This window comes from Anticarsia gemmatalis, chromosome 7 (genome assembly GCF_050436995.1).
Source record: "Anticarsia gemmatalis isolate Benzon Research Colony breed Stoneville strain chromosome 7, ilAntGemm2 primary, whole genome shotgun sequence".
NCBI lineage: Eukaryota > Metazoa > Arthropoda > Insecta > Lepidoptera > Erebidae > Anticarsia > Anticarsia gemmatalis.
The window spans coordinates 12862809-12880851 of record NC_134751.1 but is presented as its reverse complement, the minus strand read 5'-3'; the positions used below and the strand labels follow the sequence as shown (position 1 = coordinate 12880851).

At 41.4% G+C, this 18043-nt stretch overlaps 1 protein-coding gene across 5 annotated transcripts in view; it reads right to left on the bottom strand.

The window, feature by feature from the left end:
* Window positions 1-18043, bottom strand: part of Trpgamma (Transient receptor potential cation channel gamma) — a 49043-nt gene that overhangs the window by 8471 nt on the left and 22529 nt on the right. For 2 of the 5 annotated variants that reach the window (XM_076116192.1, XM_076116195.1), the window contains exons 1-4: window positions 4852-5066; window positions 1758-2126; window positions 1153-1683; window positions 837-1071 (exon numbers count right to left, since the gene is read on the bottom strand). In XM_076116192.1, coding sequence (XP_075972307.1) covers window positions 837-1071; window positions 1153-1683; window positions 1758-2126; window positions 4852-4953 — 1237 coding nt within the window. In that variant the 5' untranslated portion in view covers window positions 4954-5066. Of the gene's footprint in view, window positions 1-836; window positions 1072-1152; window positions 1684-1757; window positions 2127-4851; window positions 5067-5093; window positions 5140-5209; window positions 5297-18043 lie in introns of those variants that run through there. The other 3 variants (XM_076116193.1, XM_076116196.1, XM_076116194.1) reach the window with 3 other exon arrangements.

The window sequence follows — 18043 nt, the reverse complement described above, 5'->3', positions numbered from 1 at the left end:
AATCACGCCTAAACTACTGAACTAATTTGCATGAAATTTGGTATGGAGATATTTTGATACCCGAGAAAGGACATAGGCTATATATCATCACGCTACGACCAAAAGGAGCAGAGTACCAGTAAAAAATGTTACAAAAACGGGGAAAAATTTCACCCATTCTCTCTTATTGGAGGCAAGCGAAGTTACGCGGGTCAGCTAGTTTGTCTATAAAATCTAAACACAGTACGTAAAATTTATTAATTTACTTCATTTTTATACATAATACGGTTGATGAATAACACCGATCTATCAGATTGAAGTTAATGTAATAGCCGTGTTAGATATTCCATACACGTATTGGTACTGAAATTTTTAACTGTATAAATCTGGGAACAGACCGCTGACAGATACTGCGGCATATGTACATAATATGTATACGTTATTCAAATATTTACCTACAATAAATATTTTATGTTATATCGCCTCCCACAGTAATACGTTGAAATAACGTACGACATTGAAGAACACAAAGGAATTACAAATACAATTAGTCATCATGTTTTTGATCTTGAATGAATCAAATTTTAACGTTGCGTTAACCATTAACAGTCGCTAAACACACGAAATATCCGCTATAAAATCAAATGCCGTGATGGATATCAATTTTTAGCGACAGTCAGCGTGATTCCGAATTAAGAGAGATGACAAAATAAATACTTTAAAACAAAACGCTCCCGCTTAAAAATACTGATAAGTACTCGAGATCGCTTTGATGACTAAATACTAACAAATATACAGACTTGTTACAGGACAGAGGAACAAAGATAACAGTGAAATAGCAAGTGGTTACTACTCACATAGGAACATAAAGTAGCTCGCCGAGTGGCACAGGAACTTGATGAAGGGCTTGCGCAGCGTGCGGCCGGCGGTGGAGTGCGGCGCCACGATGTACGCCAGCGAGTACAGCGGGAACATGGCGCCGATGCGGACCATCTCCGCCGCCTGCAGCAGCATGTTCTTGCGCCGGAAGCCCGGCACGCTCTCGTACCAGATGGACGCCAATAGTTGCTGCACGTTCGGATGTGCCACGAACTGGAATTACAACGATAGGCATTATATTATTTTGATAACATTATTCAATCTGCAATTTGTAATGTATCGATGTTATCTTACCTTCTTTTGTCTTAATTTAATAGCTAGCTTTAATCTAGAGAGTCTCATGCGCTCGGGCGCGCCAGGCTCAGGCAGTGGAACCTGCGGCGAGCCTGTCTCGTGGTTGAGCAGCACCTGCAGCTCGTGCGACGTGCGCGTGTGGTCCAGCAGCGCCGTCGCGAACTCCTGGCACTGCGCGCGCAGCTCCTGGTACTCCGTCTTGAACTCATGCTCCAGCGCCGACAGCCGCCGGAGCTCCCACGATAGTTCGAATGCTGTCAAGATCGGGTCTTTGGACGAGAGCGCTATAAGAGAGGGCGAGGCGAGCGCTCGATATGCGTTGATCCTGGAGCGCGAGTGTCGCAGCGAATCTTCGCGGCGCGAGCGCACGCACTCGTCGCAGCCGCACCGCACGTCGTGCGGCACGGGCAGCGCAGCACCGCGATCCAGCAGCAGCTTGATGATCTCGTAGCTGTCGCGGTGCGCCGCCAGAATCAGCGGCGTGATGTCCGCCGTGAACGTCGCCGTCTCTGGTGGCAGCGCCTCCCAGCTCTGCAACATATTAATAACTGTCGTAGGCCCGCGGCGCGCCGACTGTACTCTACGCCGGAGTAAACAATGCTCACGTTAGGCTCGCCCGGCTTGCGCGTGCGCTCCTCGTGGTCGAGCAGCGCCTCGACGGCCTCGACGAACTCCTCGGAGATGGCGTGCAGCAGCGCGTCACGCGTCTCCACGCCGAACTCGAGCAGCAGCTCCACCATCTCGAGGTTCTCGTTGTCGATGGCCATGAGCAGCGCGCTGCGGCCGAGCGGGTCCACGCAGTCGACGTTGATGTGTCCGGTGTCGCGCGCGCGCTGCAGCACGCGCCGCGTGCCCGCCACGTCGCCGCGCTCCACGCCCAGCAGGTACTTCTTCTCCTCGAGGGAGAGCACTGCCATCTCCTGGTGCGGCCGCACCACGTTCTCCTCCTCCGTCATACCATGTATGCTGTGGCGCTATGAACGACAGCGGACATCATCAACTACGTGCGCGTCCTCGTACTACGACGTAGGAGACGCGTCACGCCCGCGAGCGGCACGTGTACACACGTGTGTATAGCTAGTCGCCGAGCGCGCACCTACCGGACACCTGGTCGGTGCCCACGTCCGCTCCCTAATACAATTTTTTACCTCGTTAAACAAATCAAGTTACGAGCTCTTGCCGACGGTGGCCGAATCGAAACAGCTATAAATTGTCCACGTCGCATTGTGTGCGGTACACCACACCTTTCTATTCGTGATCGTAATAACCAAAGCGAAGTAAATAATTTCATCGAACTCGCTCTGGGAGTTCCTCGAGTGGATAAAGCTAATGAATTGAGTCGTGTGACGCTCGCCGCGTCTATATATACGAGTATACCTACGTTTAGATCGTGATGGACATTAACATAACAGTATCGACCTTCCATAACATTGTAATCGACAGGCTGCAGCCGACACATACAGCCTTTAAATCAACGACGAGTCATTCGAAAGACATCGTTAAAATATTGTGCACATCATGTATGTTCTGATAATGTGAAATAAAGCCCACGGCTTATTTCTGTCGGTACGTGTTCGATCTTAATAGAATGTTCACGTGCGAGTGTTAGAGCATAACATCATATATTACTAGAGCGGGGAACATCGCGCTGCCGGGACGTATCGAGGGCGCGTGCGGTGCGGCGACGTGACGGCGACGTGACGCGGCCGCAGCACGTGACACGTGCGGTACGCGCGGCGGCGGTGGCGGTGAGCGTTGGAGCCGGTGCCGGCCACTCATTATGCAAATGGGTCGCGTGGGGGAGGAGGGCGGCGGCACCCGCACGCCTCTTCATAACCTACACTATCTTCGGCCGAACGACTTCATCGTTCGTGAAAGTCGTCGTCGTGACCCTCGCGTAAGTGGAGCGGACCTCTGAGGGCGAGGGCGAACTGTTAACTCGCGTCTATTGTAAACTCGTAAAAGCTCGAGTGAGACGCGCCGGCGACCAGACGTGTCCAGTCGATGAATAGTTTCTTGTGTAAATATTTACACGTTTGAGCTCTAATTCCGAGCGCGCGAAGCTTCGGTTCAGTAGATACTTAAATAAAACTTTTTATTGTTTCATTGATAGGTGAGGCGCTCGTACGCCACTTGCGAATGAACTGCTCCGGCTACAGATTGTAAAGAGCTCGAAGACAACAAGAAATCAATACGTACATCGTTATATGTAGCACGTATGTGAAGCGCTCGAAGCCGACCGCTCTTATAATGGCATCGCAGCCTTATTGCTAAACTTTGAGACGCGAAAAGATTCTAAATAGGGCGTGAACACGACGTTTGTGCACAACTTTGAGATTTAGAGATAGAGCACAATCGTACACTCTTATTACATACAGTTAAGTGTGAAAGCTTCCTACTATCTACGTGTGTAGAGAAAACAATCATTCTTTAGAAACATGACAAAAAGTGATAAAATTGAAATAACTCGTAACTGAATTTGAGAAAACACTTGAACCGAGTGTGTTTTTTACATCGACCCCCGCCCACGCGCACGGCTACAATGTTTATTTATGTTCCTAAATAAGGGAAGCGGTTTTAAGCGAATTAAGCTTCTAAAGTTGGTACAATGAAAACCATTGATGTTTTCATGACAATTTCGCAAAGGGGAATTGTGGTTGCAGATAGCTACCTACTCAATATTAAGCTCTTTTTACGAAGTAACTTAATTTTCCAATACTTTTATGAAGCTTTTGTACCAGCATAAAATACTGTAAGGAAATTTTCCAATGTTTGTCTACGTGTTATCGTATCGCAAGCGGCGGCCTCTCAAGGAGCAAGTCAATACATATTGAGAACTCATTCACCGCACCTATTCGTTGTACGAGAACAGAATTACTAAGTTGTAGAGCGCAGAACTGACCTGTAGCTGTCACTACTACAGACTCGTTACTATGATATCCTTTATCCTGTATAACCTGTATACTATGGAATGTGTTCTAGTTGCTTGTGATTTGGTTCGTTTAGCAACAGAACCGCACAGCTTGCTCGACAAACAATGATACCATACAGTAGTGACACAGTGATGTACCTGACGAGCACTGCGCGCCGGCGACTCATCGTCCGCGTCCCGCGACTTGCTTCAAGCGATACCAACACAACCACTCGAAGCCACATCAACAATACGGTATTTGGCTCGAAGCGATACAAAGTGCGAGAGTTATGACAAAATACTATATCATCGACCGACAGCTACCCTCCTCCTTACTGACTACACCTAGATGGGAAGATAAACAAACAAAGCACATGATTTAATTATGTTCCGTTCTCTAGAGATGAACACGGCTAATGTCGGGCCAAAAGAAAATAAAACGGATGTTCGCCTATCACATACACACACTAGACGGTACTATAGCAAAGGTAGTTTTTATTTCCATGCTGACCTGGAAACGAAAAGATACAGAAGCACTCTCCGCTACGTACGTAGGTATGCAATACTGCACTGCTAAGCTATAAATACTACATGCTATACGTCACTCCAGGTGGCACCTGCACACCTTTTCGTACCGCTTGCAGTCCTGGCTCTTCTGCAAGGGAAAACGAACACTAACAATACTTAGTGGCTAGGGGTCAGTCATCAGAGCGGGAGAGGGGAGAGGAGCCAGCGACCGCAACGTCGGCGGCGGGCCCGCGGGCGGGCGTCCGCGGAGGAGGGCGTACCTTGACCTTGTTATCTAGCGGGCGCGGCTCCGGCGCCAGCAGCGCGCCCAGCTCCACGCGGCACGTGGAGGGGCGCCGGTCGCCGCCGCTGCCGCCCGACATCTCGGAGCCGCCGCTCTCTGCGCACACACACTACCGTCAGCGGCGGCCGCGCCCTACGCCGCGAGCGCAGCCGCCTCGCCTCGAGCGACTCACGGCCGCGCAATGCGCCGGATATATTTAGCGAGGGCGCTACAACTCACCCGCCGTGTCTCCGCCGCGCGCGCCATCCCGCGCCCGCTCCGAGAACTGAAACAGAGCCGCGAGTCAGTGCCGCCGCCGCCCGCCCGGTGGCGCTGCGGGGCGGGCGGGGCGGCACCTGCACGCGGCGCTCGCGGCCGTCGCGGCGCGCGGCGATCTGCCGCGAGTGGCGGCGCAGCGCCTCCAGCGTGGTGGCGCGCGTGCTCTGCAACAACCGAGGCACGGTTCAAAGTTCCTTGTTTATTGTTATTGCATCGTAAAAATATTTTTGTGTACACGTTGCCGTGTCGTAAAAGTTACGAGTTAATTTTGCGTTTCTTATCGCAGTTATAGCGACTAAATACGATCATTGTAGAGTCGTTACATGATCACTGTTCACCGGTGCACAACTATCTCTAATGTGTATAATAAATACTTTAACTTGTTTGTATAAAAATGTACAAGTAAACCAACACCAAATAAGTTCAATAAACTAAGCTAGCTGTATAAAAGTTACGTTAAATATGTAGATCAGGCAGCAAAAATATGTAAAGCAGAAGATGACTTGGAAGTTCATTAAGTCTCAACCCGAAGAGTAAATTGTCGAACATAAAAGAGCGCCTATTATAAGTGGATATTGATTTTATTCTGTTATTCAAAAATGCGATGTCATGCAAACTTGAAGACTTCGCTAGACAAAGACTAATAAAGTCTTCAAATCTTTTCAGAGTCGCAGAGAATTTTAAGTAAACCGTTTCCAATTTAGTTGTAAGACTTAAGTAGGAAATGTTTTTGTTCGTTTCTTTATTCTGAGGGAAAAAATGTTGTTAACCAACTTTTACTTAGGAGTGAATCTCATTCTTACCAACTTAGAACGACAATTGTCACCTTAAGTTAAACAACAGATTTTTAGACCAAAACTAAACTTTCTAAATCGGACCTACAGTTTAGAAAAAACTACACGAAAACTTCGAAACTTGACTATTCTAGATCGCAATTTCATGTAAACAGACGTATTGATAACCTTCTTTTATCTAGTTCTAAAGTAATGTTAACGAAGATACCTACTATAGGTTCATTAAGTCGTGCCACAGGTAGTATTACGTATCAAGTCTTTAAACTGGCCCTGCAAATTCTATTCGTCATTTATGCTCATATATTCAGCATGAAGTATAGTATAAAGTGCCACGATATTTCAAGCTTCATAATATGTGAAATTGAGGACGTGTCATACAAAGGCTGCCAGACGCGTTTATGCAACGTTGTAGGCTAATCTGTGAAAATAAAATGGGTTCCATGCATTCCACTCCATTCATTTCAATGCGACATGTTGCATTCAGATCCGAACGAAAAAACTATGTCAAAGCGTCATCGTTTGTGTGACGTACTCGGTACTAATGCTATACAAGCTACAGTTTGTCTGTCAGTCTTTACGTTTTGTGTTATTTTATTATTTAGTATCTATATAATTATAAACGACTACCTGACCCGCGCAGCTCAGCTTACGCTTTCTTGTTTTTATTTAATACCGCGCAATTTCAAATTTATTCACCTTTTATAAATAATTCAAAATTAGACCAAAATTAGCCAAATCGATCCAGCCGTTCACGAGTTTTAGCAAGACTAACGAACAGCAATTCATTTATATACAGATATATGGATATTTACTTCTTACTTCATTATCTTATTGCTAGTGTTGAAGACCTGTAATTGGCCATCTGTGTGCGATACAATTTCTATATTTAAGATTTTGTGCTGTTGGTATAGCTAACAAATTAAATAATTTAAAATAAAATAAAATAACAAAACGACTGATTCAAGTTCATGGACAAGACATTTATTTGACAAGATTTAGTTACATAATATGTTGTACAATTACATAGGCTTTCTTTCTAAAAAAAAGTTTTCGCAATCTGAGACTGTCGAAGTTAAAACTAATTATTCCAAAACGCTTAGTAACAAGTTAGTTTGACGAAGTTAGAACTAACTATTCTAAAACAGTAATTTAAGATTCCTACAAGCGAATAACTCAATAATGATATCGTAGTGCTTAGGTGTTAAACTAAAGTAAACTTAAAGTTTACTTTAGTTTAACACCTAAGCACACCTTTAGAATGCAATGACATTAGTAAACTTCTGGAATACGATTTTAATAGAGACTTTTGTTTTAACATGGATGCTTGGCAGTCGAAAAATAGGACATAACATTATATTGATATGTTTTATTTAATACTGTTATTGACGGACTAATGTTGATGACTACCAGTCAAATCAACTTCTCGGAATACGAAATAGTAACGTCACAGTTTCGTATTTCGTTGGTATCAAATAAGTGCCTAATAAAATGTTTCAGTCCGTAGTAATTAAAATTTCAACACTATTTACCAGCAAAATGACCTAGCCTGGGCATTTTTATATGAACTTTTTACCAATACAAGTTTAATAATTATTTGTTAACCCAGTCAACTACCTAATTAGGCATAAAGTCAGGATCGCCAATCAGCTAAAGAAAAATAGGATTTCAAACTCAAATCACGCCTGCCTCTTATCTCCAGTGATAAAACAACTAGGTAATAGTTTCTGTCACTATTGTTGCCAGTATTTCATACGAACGATCGATGATTCGTACAAAAGACACGATTAATGTTCTCCCGCCCTCTTACTGTCGATGAACGCTTGGGTACGGCATCTCATGCTAATCCTGCGATATACTGCCGACCGCTATCACACTGAACATTTATTAAAGTCAATACAACTTTATGGAATCCTAAATTCCTACGTCTATACTACAGTTATCTTACAGCCACGAATAACTTTCCGCTGTATCATATAATTCATATAGTATCGTTAGTCTTTACATATGGTAGCAGAAATGGAGCTTGTTTTTAGGCCTTGGGTTGTTTTTGAGCGAGAACTTTTAAATGCTGCGGGTTTCATTCAAACAGCTTGTAAATGTAACGTGAAGCTGATGTTTCTGTGGGCTGCTTTTCAGTGGTGCCACTATTGCATTCAAATGTCATCCGTAGTTAAACGTTACTATTAAATGTATCTATGTAATTTAAGTTTATAAGGAACGTACCAAATAGCGTATTCAGGTATCTGTCTTCCGCTATAGGAAGAAGGCGTGATTTTATGTAGGTATATTATTATGTGCATCAAATGCATCATATCCGTATTTTCTAAAATTTTTAATCTGGATAATCTGAATACACTACTATAACACCAAAAACTCTTTGGAAACGAGACACCATCTAATTTTTCTTCAAGGAAAAATCATTATGTCAATAACCGTAATAAATAAATGATATGATTTCCAGATCGTACCACGCAAATCGGGGAATCAAGCTTAAATAGCATGTAAATGTTCATTGACGTATACATTACACGTGACATCGTATAGTGAACTACGTCGGCTGTAGTTCACGGTTCGTTTGTCACGGGCCGACGCGCCTCGTCTCCGGCGCGGCGTGAAGCACACGTTCCGCTAAGTTCTACGACAAAACGCGCTCTTTCATGCACGTTCCACTATATTCCCACGTTTTCCATCAAAATTCAAACTAGCTGCCTATATGCCGTACTAGCTTTTGCCCGCAACTATAACTTTAATAACACAAGACAGTTTTAAATGTGTATATACCTCTGATATAACATGAGAGGATCAAAGGTATCAACATGGTAACATTGTTAAGGCACTTTTGACACCACAGTAAGGTTCCGAATTCATTAATGGCCGGTTTCTGAGTACATTTAGCGGTAGTTTATCTATTCAATTGCATTTTTTTATATGGGTTTATATGCAAGTGAATAGATAAACTACCGCTAAATGTATCTCAGAAACCAGGGGTTAGTCCGCGTGGTGTCTGACATAGGACAAAACTTTCATCCCCTATTTTATCCTCTTTGGGGTAGTAGTATTTTATATCTTTCTTAGCGGATGCCATCGTCATAACATCTACCTGCATGTCAAATTTCAGCCCGATCCGTCCAGTGGTTTGGGCTGTACGTTGATAGATCACTATGTCAGTCAGTTACCTTTGAGTTATAACTATATTTAGATTGGTAGTCTAGATTGCAGTACAGAGGTCTACTATTTGAATCCCGGGAAGACCCCAAAGTAGCTTCTGGGTTAAAAGCACGTAAAATTTACGACCCTGTCTCTCGTCTTTCAGGTCGACTACCCACTCCTATCGGGATATGAGCGTGATGGAATAGAGATGGTACCTGTGTATTGTGCATAAACTTACACCGTAAAAAACAAACTCCTGTAGCTCGATTCTGAACTACTATCGACTACCGGCTATGGAAAAAAATTACACGAAATTCTGTGTAGCGCCTCTACCGGGCTCCGTAGGCACTATTTTGGAAGGACATTTTAAATGACAAACTTGCAATACTCGACAGTACCGACTGTGGAGAATCGAGCTACCGCTAACTAGCTTCTATAAAGCGCAGTAGTCAACTGTAATTACGATAGCCTAATATCGGCTAGAAGATCTGTATTACGCTTTCCACCACGCTCATTCGTTATCGTTCGTTTCTCCACACTCTACAAATACTACGACAACACCCAAAACAGCCTCCATACTGCGGTTTAATATCAACAGCGGTTAACGCTCGTATTTTATAGTTCCGCTTTCATTGCTGCTAATATGCGAGACAGCGCTAACCCGTTTCTTCCACGATGTTCATTGAAGCGTGATAATCGTTTAAAAGCTTTTGAAACTATGTAATTATTTAATGTTAAAGATTTTCTTGTTTATGTGTAACTAATGATATACGTTTATATGCTTTATAATGGTAGCTTTGTTTGTTTACTGTCCTTGATTTAAAATCACTTTCTTTTCCCGGGAAACCGCCGGAAGATCACAGGATGTCTTTCATCGAAGGAAAATGCAATCTTGCTACGCAGCAAAACAAAGACTACTCTATTATTAAAGTTGTGAAAATAAAAGGATCTATCTAGTCTCACATTCAAACGTATATCGAATGTTATCAAATATATCGATAGACATGAAACACATTGCATTTAAATGATCAGATTATACTATCTCCCATCTGTCTGGAACATAGATTAATGTATTTCGTGCGTAAATCACAGAAACTCACTGAGTTATTACCACCATGTGTACGTTTTCCCAGCGGAATAGAGTGGGACGAAAAATGTACACGACTGTAAGATAACAATCATGTGTAATGAACATGTTCAGACCTCCCACTCACCGTCGGGACATACAACATCAACCCCGCAAATTGTACCTAAGTATACACCATTTAACTAACGCTACAACTTTCATAATAAGCCCAATGAAAATATCCCACTCCTCGGGCACAAAGTACACGGTTTTAAATCTATTTACTTCCTCAGAAAGTTCAAAGTCACTCGTCGACCTATGAAACCAGCTTTACTCCAAGTTTTCAAACAAATTCAGAATTTGAATTTGCGTAAAGGAAACAATTTGCCGATATTACTCAAAGTTCTGAACAATTTGATCCGCCTGTGCCGTGGCGTTGTGTAGACAGAGTCCGGAGCGCCGCGAGCCAAACGTGCCAGTTCCTTACTACAACGAACACAGAAGAAAGTTTGTAGGATTACAACTTACAACTAAGTCTGTAGCACCTCGTACAGACTCCTAGAGTTTACAAGTGGTTCAGGCTCTACAGAGTGAATGCTTCGCTGAAACTTCATTATACGCCGCCAGTGGCGCAAGAGGCCGGCAAATTTGAAGAATTTCCTGCTTGGTAAGCGCTCCCGTCTCTAATAAATCACGTTAAACGTGGTGGACACTCGCTTCCGCTGACTTTATCTAATAATTCGTAGCTCGACGTGAAGCACTAAAAATTTTACTATCAAGACAATATCCATGCGATCCTAACGTTTGCTTCGTCGACTGAATAATTGGCTAATTCTGAATACGCGTTATTGTTTGTTTTAATATCGAATCGAATATTCAATATCGATCTCCGCAAATATAACCAATTGTTATGTAAATGTACACGTTCCAGTACAACATGTTCTGAATAGTGAGATGTAATAATTACAAGGATTTAGAAATGTGCTCCTGAATTACTGTAGTGTGTAATGTGCTCATTCTGCATGATATCGCGCCCATTGTGAGAACATATCTCAGTCCTGCATCCCTTCCTTTCTACGCACGATTATATAGTAAGTACTGCTTTACATTTTCCACGACATCCACTTAGAGCAGGGTATACCCACCGAGGTGAACCCATTATAATTACATACAACGCATACCCACAAAAGGTACAGTCTCCGATCTACAAGCGACGCGTTTCACCCACCCGCCGACGAATTTTAATGAAATTGTTGCTGATGAGAAAAAGGGGATTGAGATATTATACCCACGTTTTATAACGTTGTTCGAATTCTACATGCTCCGCGCGTCTAAACTTCCGCCCCGAACTGAAACGATGTCATTTGCGTATCTATATTGTGCGAGGAAATACAATTTGATCCCGTTAAAGCCGTTAAAGGTCGTCTATACTTAAGTAATTTCATTTGGGTTATAAAAGAATCGTTCGGGTCGCGTTAAGCCGTTGAGGGCGCGTTGATAGGCCACCACAAACAAGAGACGCCGCCGGGCCGCTTGCGTAACGCACCCGCGCCGCCGCGGAGCCGGAGGCTGACGGGCGCGCCGCACTACATCCGAGCATCTCCGCTACAAATATTAATGTTGACGCCATCACGCCAACACGCCAACACGCCATCGCACCCCGATGGCGGTGAAAAATAATAAAATTGATTAGCTTTTTCGCGGAAAACGCTACTGTCTCTATTTTTTATAAATGTTCGTAATTTTTATCAAAAAATAGGGACCTTCCTCGAAGAATAAAGATAAATTGTTTTCGGGAAGCTCGTATAATATTCTTGAGAAAATTGATTTCGACATAGACGCGCCGTGTAAATAGCTGTCCTTTTTTTACTAAAATATGTATTTCTCAATATTATGAGTGTGAAAAATATTCATTGATAGGAAAAATGATCTCGCCTGGGGGCACCGACACGACGAAGCGACGTGACGACTTAAGTGCCTACAACATAAATAAACTAAGTAACACTGACACGTAATATTGTTGACGTGCTGTTAGTTAATTAATTAAACCATAACAATGGTTAACCTAATATTGTAGCGAATAATAAAAACATATGACGCAATTTGTAAACTACCGAATCATTACCGAAATACGCAGTTATTGGATTGGTCAGTTATTTTACAAACTGTAAACTCACGACGGCAGTATTGGCAGCGGCCAATATTTATTACTCTTTATGTGAATGGTTGCGACGTCGGAAATATTTTTTCCGATTAATGGATGTTATTGATGCAATAGAGATGATTCTTACGTAGAACCAATAACAGCGCAGTACTGACAGTTATTGGTAATTCCGTCAGCTGTTTAATGTTCTCTACTTATTACAGAATTAATTAAACTGCTATGATAATAGGTTTTGCCTATTTTCTGCGTTTTGCTGTGCACACACTTTCTCGTAGTAAAACAGCTGCGGATCTACGAAAACTATAATTCTCCGTATCTGTATCTATACTTCTAAAGATATTATACCTATAATAATGTGAAAAGGAAGGATTTAAATGTAAGTATGTTTGTTTCTCTTTCCCGCAAAAACTACAGAACGGATTTTCTTGAAATTCAATACTCAAATAGTTTATAACCTACAATGGATAATTTTTATTCACAGCGACTAATGCCCGGTTTCTGAGTAAATTTAGCGGCAGTTCATTTATTCAATAGCGTTTTTTTATATGAGTTTTAACGCTATTGAATGGATAAACTACCGCTAAATGTACCTCAGAAATCGGGGGTAAGTCGCGGGCAGAAGCTAGTTAATCATAATCTAAACAACACCACAAACACTATAAAAGTAATGAAACTAAAAATGAAACGTTCACTCCAATAAATCAAAATTAATATAGTTTTAAAACTTAAGAGCTCATTTGTATTTTACACTCGTTAACCTCAGGTAAGTTCTACTATACTTCTATAGGTCCAAATGTGTTTGGGTTCGAATTAAATGAAAAGTAAAGTTTTGCTCAACAGGATGGGGCCGGACCGCAAAAATCTGTGCGGCTTTTGTTAACGAAATTCTATGTACATAAGAGTGGACAAATTTATGTAAACAATTTATACAGGCGGTTTTAGAACGAACGGTCCACAGACAAAAAACTCAAAATATATTATTACAACGGACTCCGTGGCGCGTTGTATGTTTGTAAAAGTCCCCGCGACACAAGAGCAATTCTTAGTGCGGGAGTTATCTTTCAATATATATATATATATGTATATACTGAGCCCAAAAAGTAAATATATCATCTAGACTTTATCATACTCTCATGATATCACGCCTGTTATACCCAAAGTTATTGGCAGAAGTATGAAAAACACCTACGTTTCGTCATCAACAACGCTAGTCGAATGCAATAGTTTATTGCCATTTACGTACTGTATCGTGTACAAAAAAAATCTAGCTTTTGCTAGGCTCTGCACCCAGTGAAAAATTTCATCGTGAAAAATGTCATTTAACGTATAACCTTGCCAAGTTTCAGGTCTATAAGCTTCGTAGTATAGGTTCTGGTATATAACTTTGGCATCCTATTGTGCAAATACGACTGTAGTATTTGCACTCGAAATTCTAAATAGACTTACAATACATTCTTGTTTGTATCTTTCTTTCACAAGTTTTTCTAAAAAAAATCAAAGAAATTTCGCATTTGGTTAGTTTATTTATACTTACTAATTAGGGTAACAAAATATACTTTTTAAAACAAGAATTATTTTCTAACGAACGAATTCGCAGGCCGAACTTAGTCTTAAGAAGACAGTAAAATTTCCTCTTATTTATACTTAATGGCATGCAAGTATCTACCTATCTCAAACTGTAAGATCCTAGTTAAATTTGTGGTAAGTGGTCACCTCGCCACGTAGTTGAGTACCGTCTAGGAGCACTGGTCGAAACACCACTTAGTACGATCCACTAAGTGCTGTTTCAAGCACACTTTTAGAGTAGTTGTTATTTCTGACTGTAGACCGTATATTTTTCAAATTTAAGCGAAAACAACCATATTATTCCAACGTTAGGGTGTCATTTTAACTAAAAAATGTTGCCACGCAGAACAAAGGATTTTAGAAAATTGAATACGACGCGGGACTTTTCTTACTGAAAAACGTACATCTCGGTTTTAGAGACATCCGAAACATTATTCAAATAAGGCTCTTCAACATCTATCATCAATTAAGGATTACATTGCAGACTTCAGTTTATTCAGAAATGTGAAACCAACTCAATAAATATTACTTTCAAAATTACCTTTCTCGAATGAAGCTATTTTGCTAAAAGTAGACAAATAAAAGCGTACGTTTTCTACAGCAATCTCACGTACAACGTACTACTTAACGTGTTTGCATCTCGCCTCTCGAGATAACTCAGTTGATTTTCATGCACGCCGTGCTCGAAGCGACGCAAGCGAGCCCCGCGACACCTTGTTAAATTCAATTTGCTACTCCATGGGGAGTCGCTGCAAAGTTGTCAATATATTGCGCTTTTCGTCAGCCATGCAATGTAGAATTTTCTGAAAATACGCGCCCAGGGAGCCGTGATCAAGTGGCGGACAATGAACGACAAAGGACCGTGGGACGTTAACTGTAGCCGCGAGAGGTCGATGACACCACAAATTATGAGTTTTTTAACGGCGAAAGTTGCTTTATACTTTGAATAAGACTAATAACTGGCTTTATGTTTGATGTAACTTCACAATAATGTACAAATCATATAATCAATCATCAGATTTTCGTACTTGTAAAGGTGTTTAGCATAATGACAGTTGACGTGTTACACTTGACTTAACAAAACAACATCTCTAATCCCGTAGCCATCCACCTGTAAATTTTCAAATCAATATTTATTGGACATTATGTTGGAGGTATATTAAGAGGCCGTCACCGGCGGCGGCTCCTCGTGACGAGGGTCCATCCCGGCGGAGGCAGCGTAATGAACACGCCCGGCGGGCACATTCGCCGGCGACCCGCGCCCACCCGCCTCTAACGATCAACAGTATGCACCACTCCATCGCTATCTCTACATTTGTCACGACCCAACATTACGGATCTTCTTCTTATCGTATGGTTAGTGGTCAACCTAGTGTCAAAGTTATTCAAGCCGCCCGAAGTCCTTTAGCGTGGCTTAACGACTGTTTTCGTAGATAACAACCGGGACCGACTTTTAACGTGCCCTCCGAAGCATGGAGACGCCCAGTTCAAATACCACTATGCGGTAACCCATCTATGGAGTTACCGCGCCAAGGGTTGCTTAACCCAGAGATCGTTTACCGACCGGTGAGCGCAACAATACGGATAAAACAACCCTTAGTAATTCAGTCATGTCGAACATAAAAACGCATGTAAAGAGCTAGTGTAAGTACACCATTTAGTGTACGTGGGTCAAATGTCTGAGACACGGAAACGTCCCGGCACCCTCCCGGGTACTATTAACTTGGATGATAATGTAAAAATGTTCAAGACCCTAATTAAGGTGATTACGGTTATATTTATTTCGGGGACTTAGATTTCGTTTTAATTTCAATTTAGAGTTAATCTGCCTCCGGCGCGGAGCAATTAGCTCGTAAAATTGTATTTACTTTATTTTACCGTATTAGCTTATTATTTAGGTTCAAGTCATCTTACAGGTCTTTGTTAACTAATATTCAAAGGAAATAAATCCTTTCAATTCAAAATAAGTGCCGTGTAATAGAATGAATTATTAAAACTAGTTAGAATAGCTGTTACAGCATGTTTTTATACAATTTGTTCCCGTGTATCTGTGGTGGCAGGTCAGCCTCGTTACGAATTCAGCTCAGTGTCCTCTAAAAACACGCACAATTTAACATCAAAAAACATTCATGCATCTGACCCATATACGGAGGAAAAATAACAGCTCGTTATACAATTGTACCCTTTTGGCTATTACTGTAAACGCCGGTGTTATCTCTTCAGGAACAACGTTAGGTATCCCAATACTTATCGTTCATTACACAGAAGCGTTTGGGGGAACATTTCCAAAATTAGGTTAATTACGTCCTGATTTTTTTACTCTACTTTGTCGAAAGCTTTTTTCATCTAAATACCTTTAAAACAAAACTTCGTACGCTATCGATTTAACGAGCCCCGACAACAGTAGTTGGAGAATCAAGTTATGTTAGAGGCAGTAACGTGGACAAATATACGAGGAAGGGAAAGAAAACTTTGCGAAAGTAAACTAGTGTTGTCGGCAGAATACTTGTATCACAAGTTATTAAGAGTGTTAGTGGTGGGAAGCTCTCCGTTCGCTGTTTACAAGTCGTGTTATAAAGCTGTTCGGAGCACTTATATATCACCAAGGTCCGAGACGGCGACGTGACGTGAACGACTTGATCGATATGTCCACCTACGCCTGTTTGTTCCTGCCATTAGCGGACAGGATGAAACTTGTCAATTTACTCAGACGAGTGAATAAATGTTCAAGATAAATAATGTTTTAATGGCAGATTGTTATCAGTAGGTTCAGACGTTGACCTCTCTTTGTAGAGTTCGTTTTAGATCTTGTTGCTATGAATCTTTTTGAATTTACTTTAAAGCTCTCTATGGTTATAATAAACAAGTAGGTATTTATGTTAATACATATGAGTGATGTTTATTATTTATAAAATGGTAAATACAATTTTTTTTTACTTATTTAGGTACTCGCTGAGCTCATTCGCTTGTCGGTGAGAACTTTAATTTAATTCTGTGCAGACTTTATAATTTGTAACGTGTATCAGTTTGTCTTTGGCATTTCGAGTAAAAACCTTTCTTTCTGCCCTGCATATGCAATGTAGTCCAAAGCATAAGACATTTTTTCGTTGTTTAGCCAATTCGGTAACAAATTAACAACGACATGCAACAGCATGGTACGACTATACTCTGTAACCGTCTTGCGGATCCGTGGAATAACCTGGATAATATCTAAATTAAACAGTTTTTCGGAACCTTTTGTTATTTTAGTTAAACCTCACAGATGTTATTTTAATTTAAGTACAACTATGATTGACTCACAGATTATACGCTTATATAGTTAAAATCCTTTATTTGTTTAGGTCGAATACTGATACTTTTCATTATATTCATTGAATTGATTTTCCGCCAGTTCAGAAAGTAGAGTCAACGGAAAGGCGACACAGGCGATTTAGACAATCAGTTGTAAAGCTTATTTTCAAGTTTTTATTTAGGAAGATATTCAAAGTAACTAATAGTGTAACGCTGTGGCAAAAAAAACAATAACGTTAAGCTCAAAACAATGATTAAAAGTATTAAAACAAGCCATTTGATTCAACAACAATAGTTTCAAGGACTCGTAAGATTAGGAGCCTGCTTTTCTTGTAACATTTGGCAAAGATTGCCCTTAATTTAAATCTACCTAGCATTCCAGTAAACTGGTTGTTAATACCGTTATATATTAACCAATACCGCAACAGATAGTCGCGCACCCAAGCTCTGAATATCGCTCGGTATGCCGTACTAATGGATAATAAATGATATAGCGGTGTTCCACTATTGTCTCGTATTCCATTTATTGTTTTAGATGAAGCTCGTAAGCCGGTGTAAGTCGCTTACGTCGACTGTACGCTACGGATTATAGAAATTCGATGTTCTTTCCTTTATTAAGTGTGTAACAACATGGTTACGTTTGGGAAACGTATTTATGACTGTATCTGTGGTTCAGTCGGTCGTGCACGCGACTGCTGCGCATAGGTCTTGAATTCGAAACCTGATTCGGGCTAAAAAGTATTTTTGTAAAGAAAATTTCGGTTAAGAATTTCTTAGATATTGCAGGGAGTTAGGAAGTTGAGGTTGTAGTCCTTGATGCCTCGGAAAGCACGTAAAGCTGCCGGACCTGCGCCTGATCTTTCACTCTCACTGGTCGTGT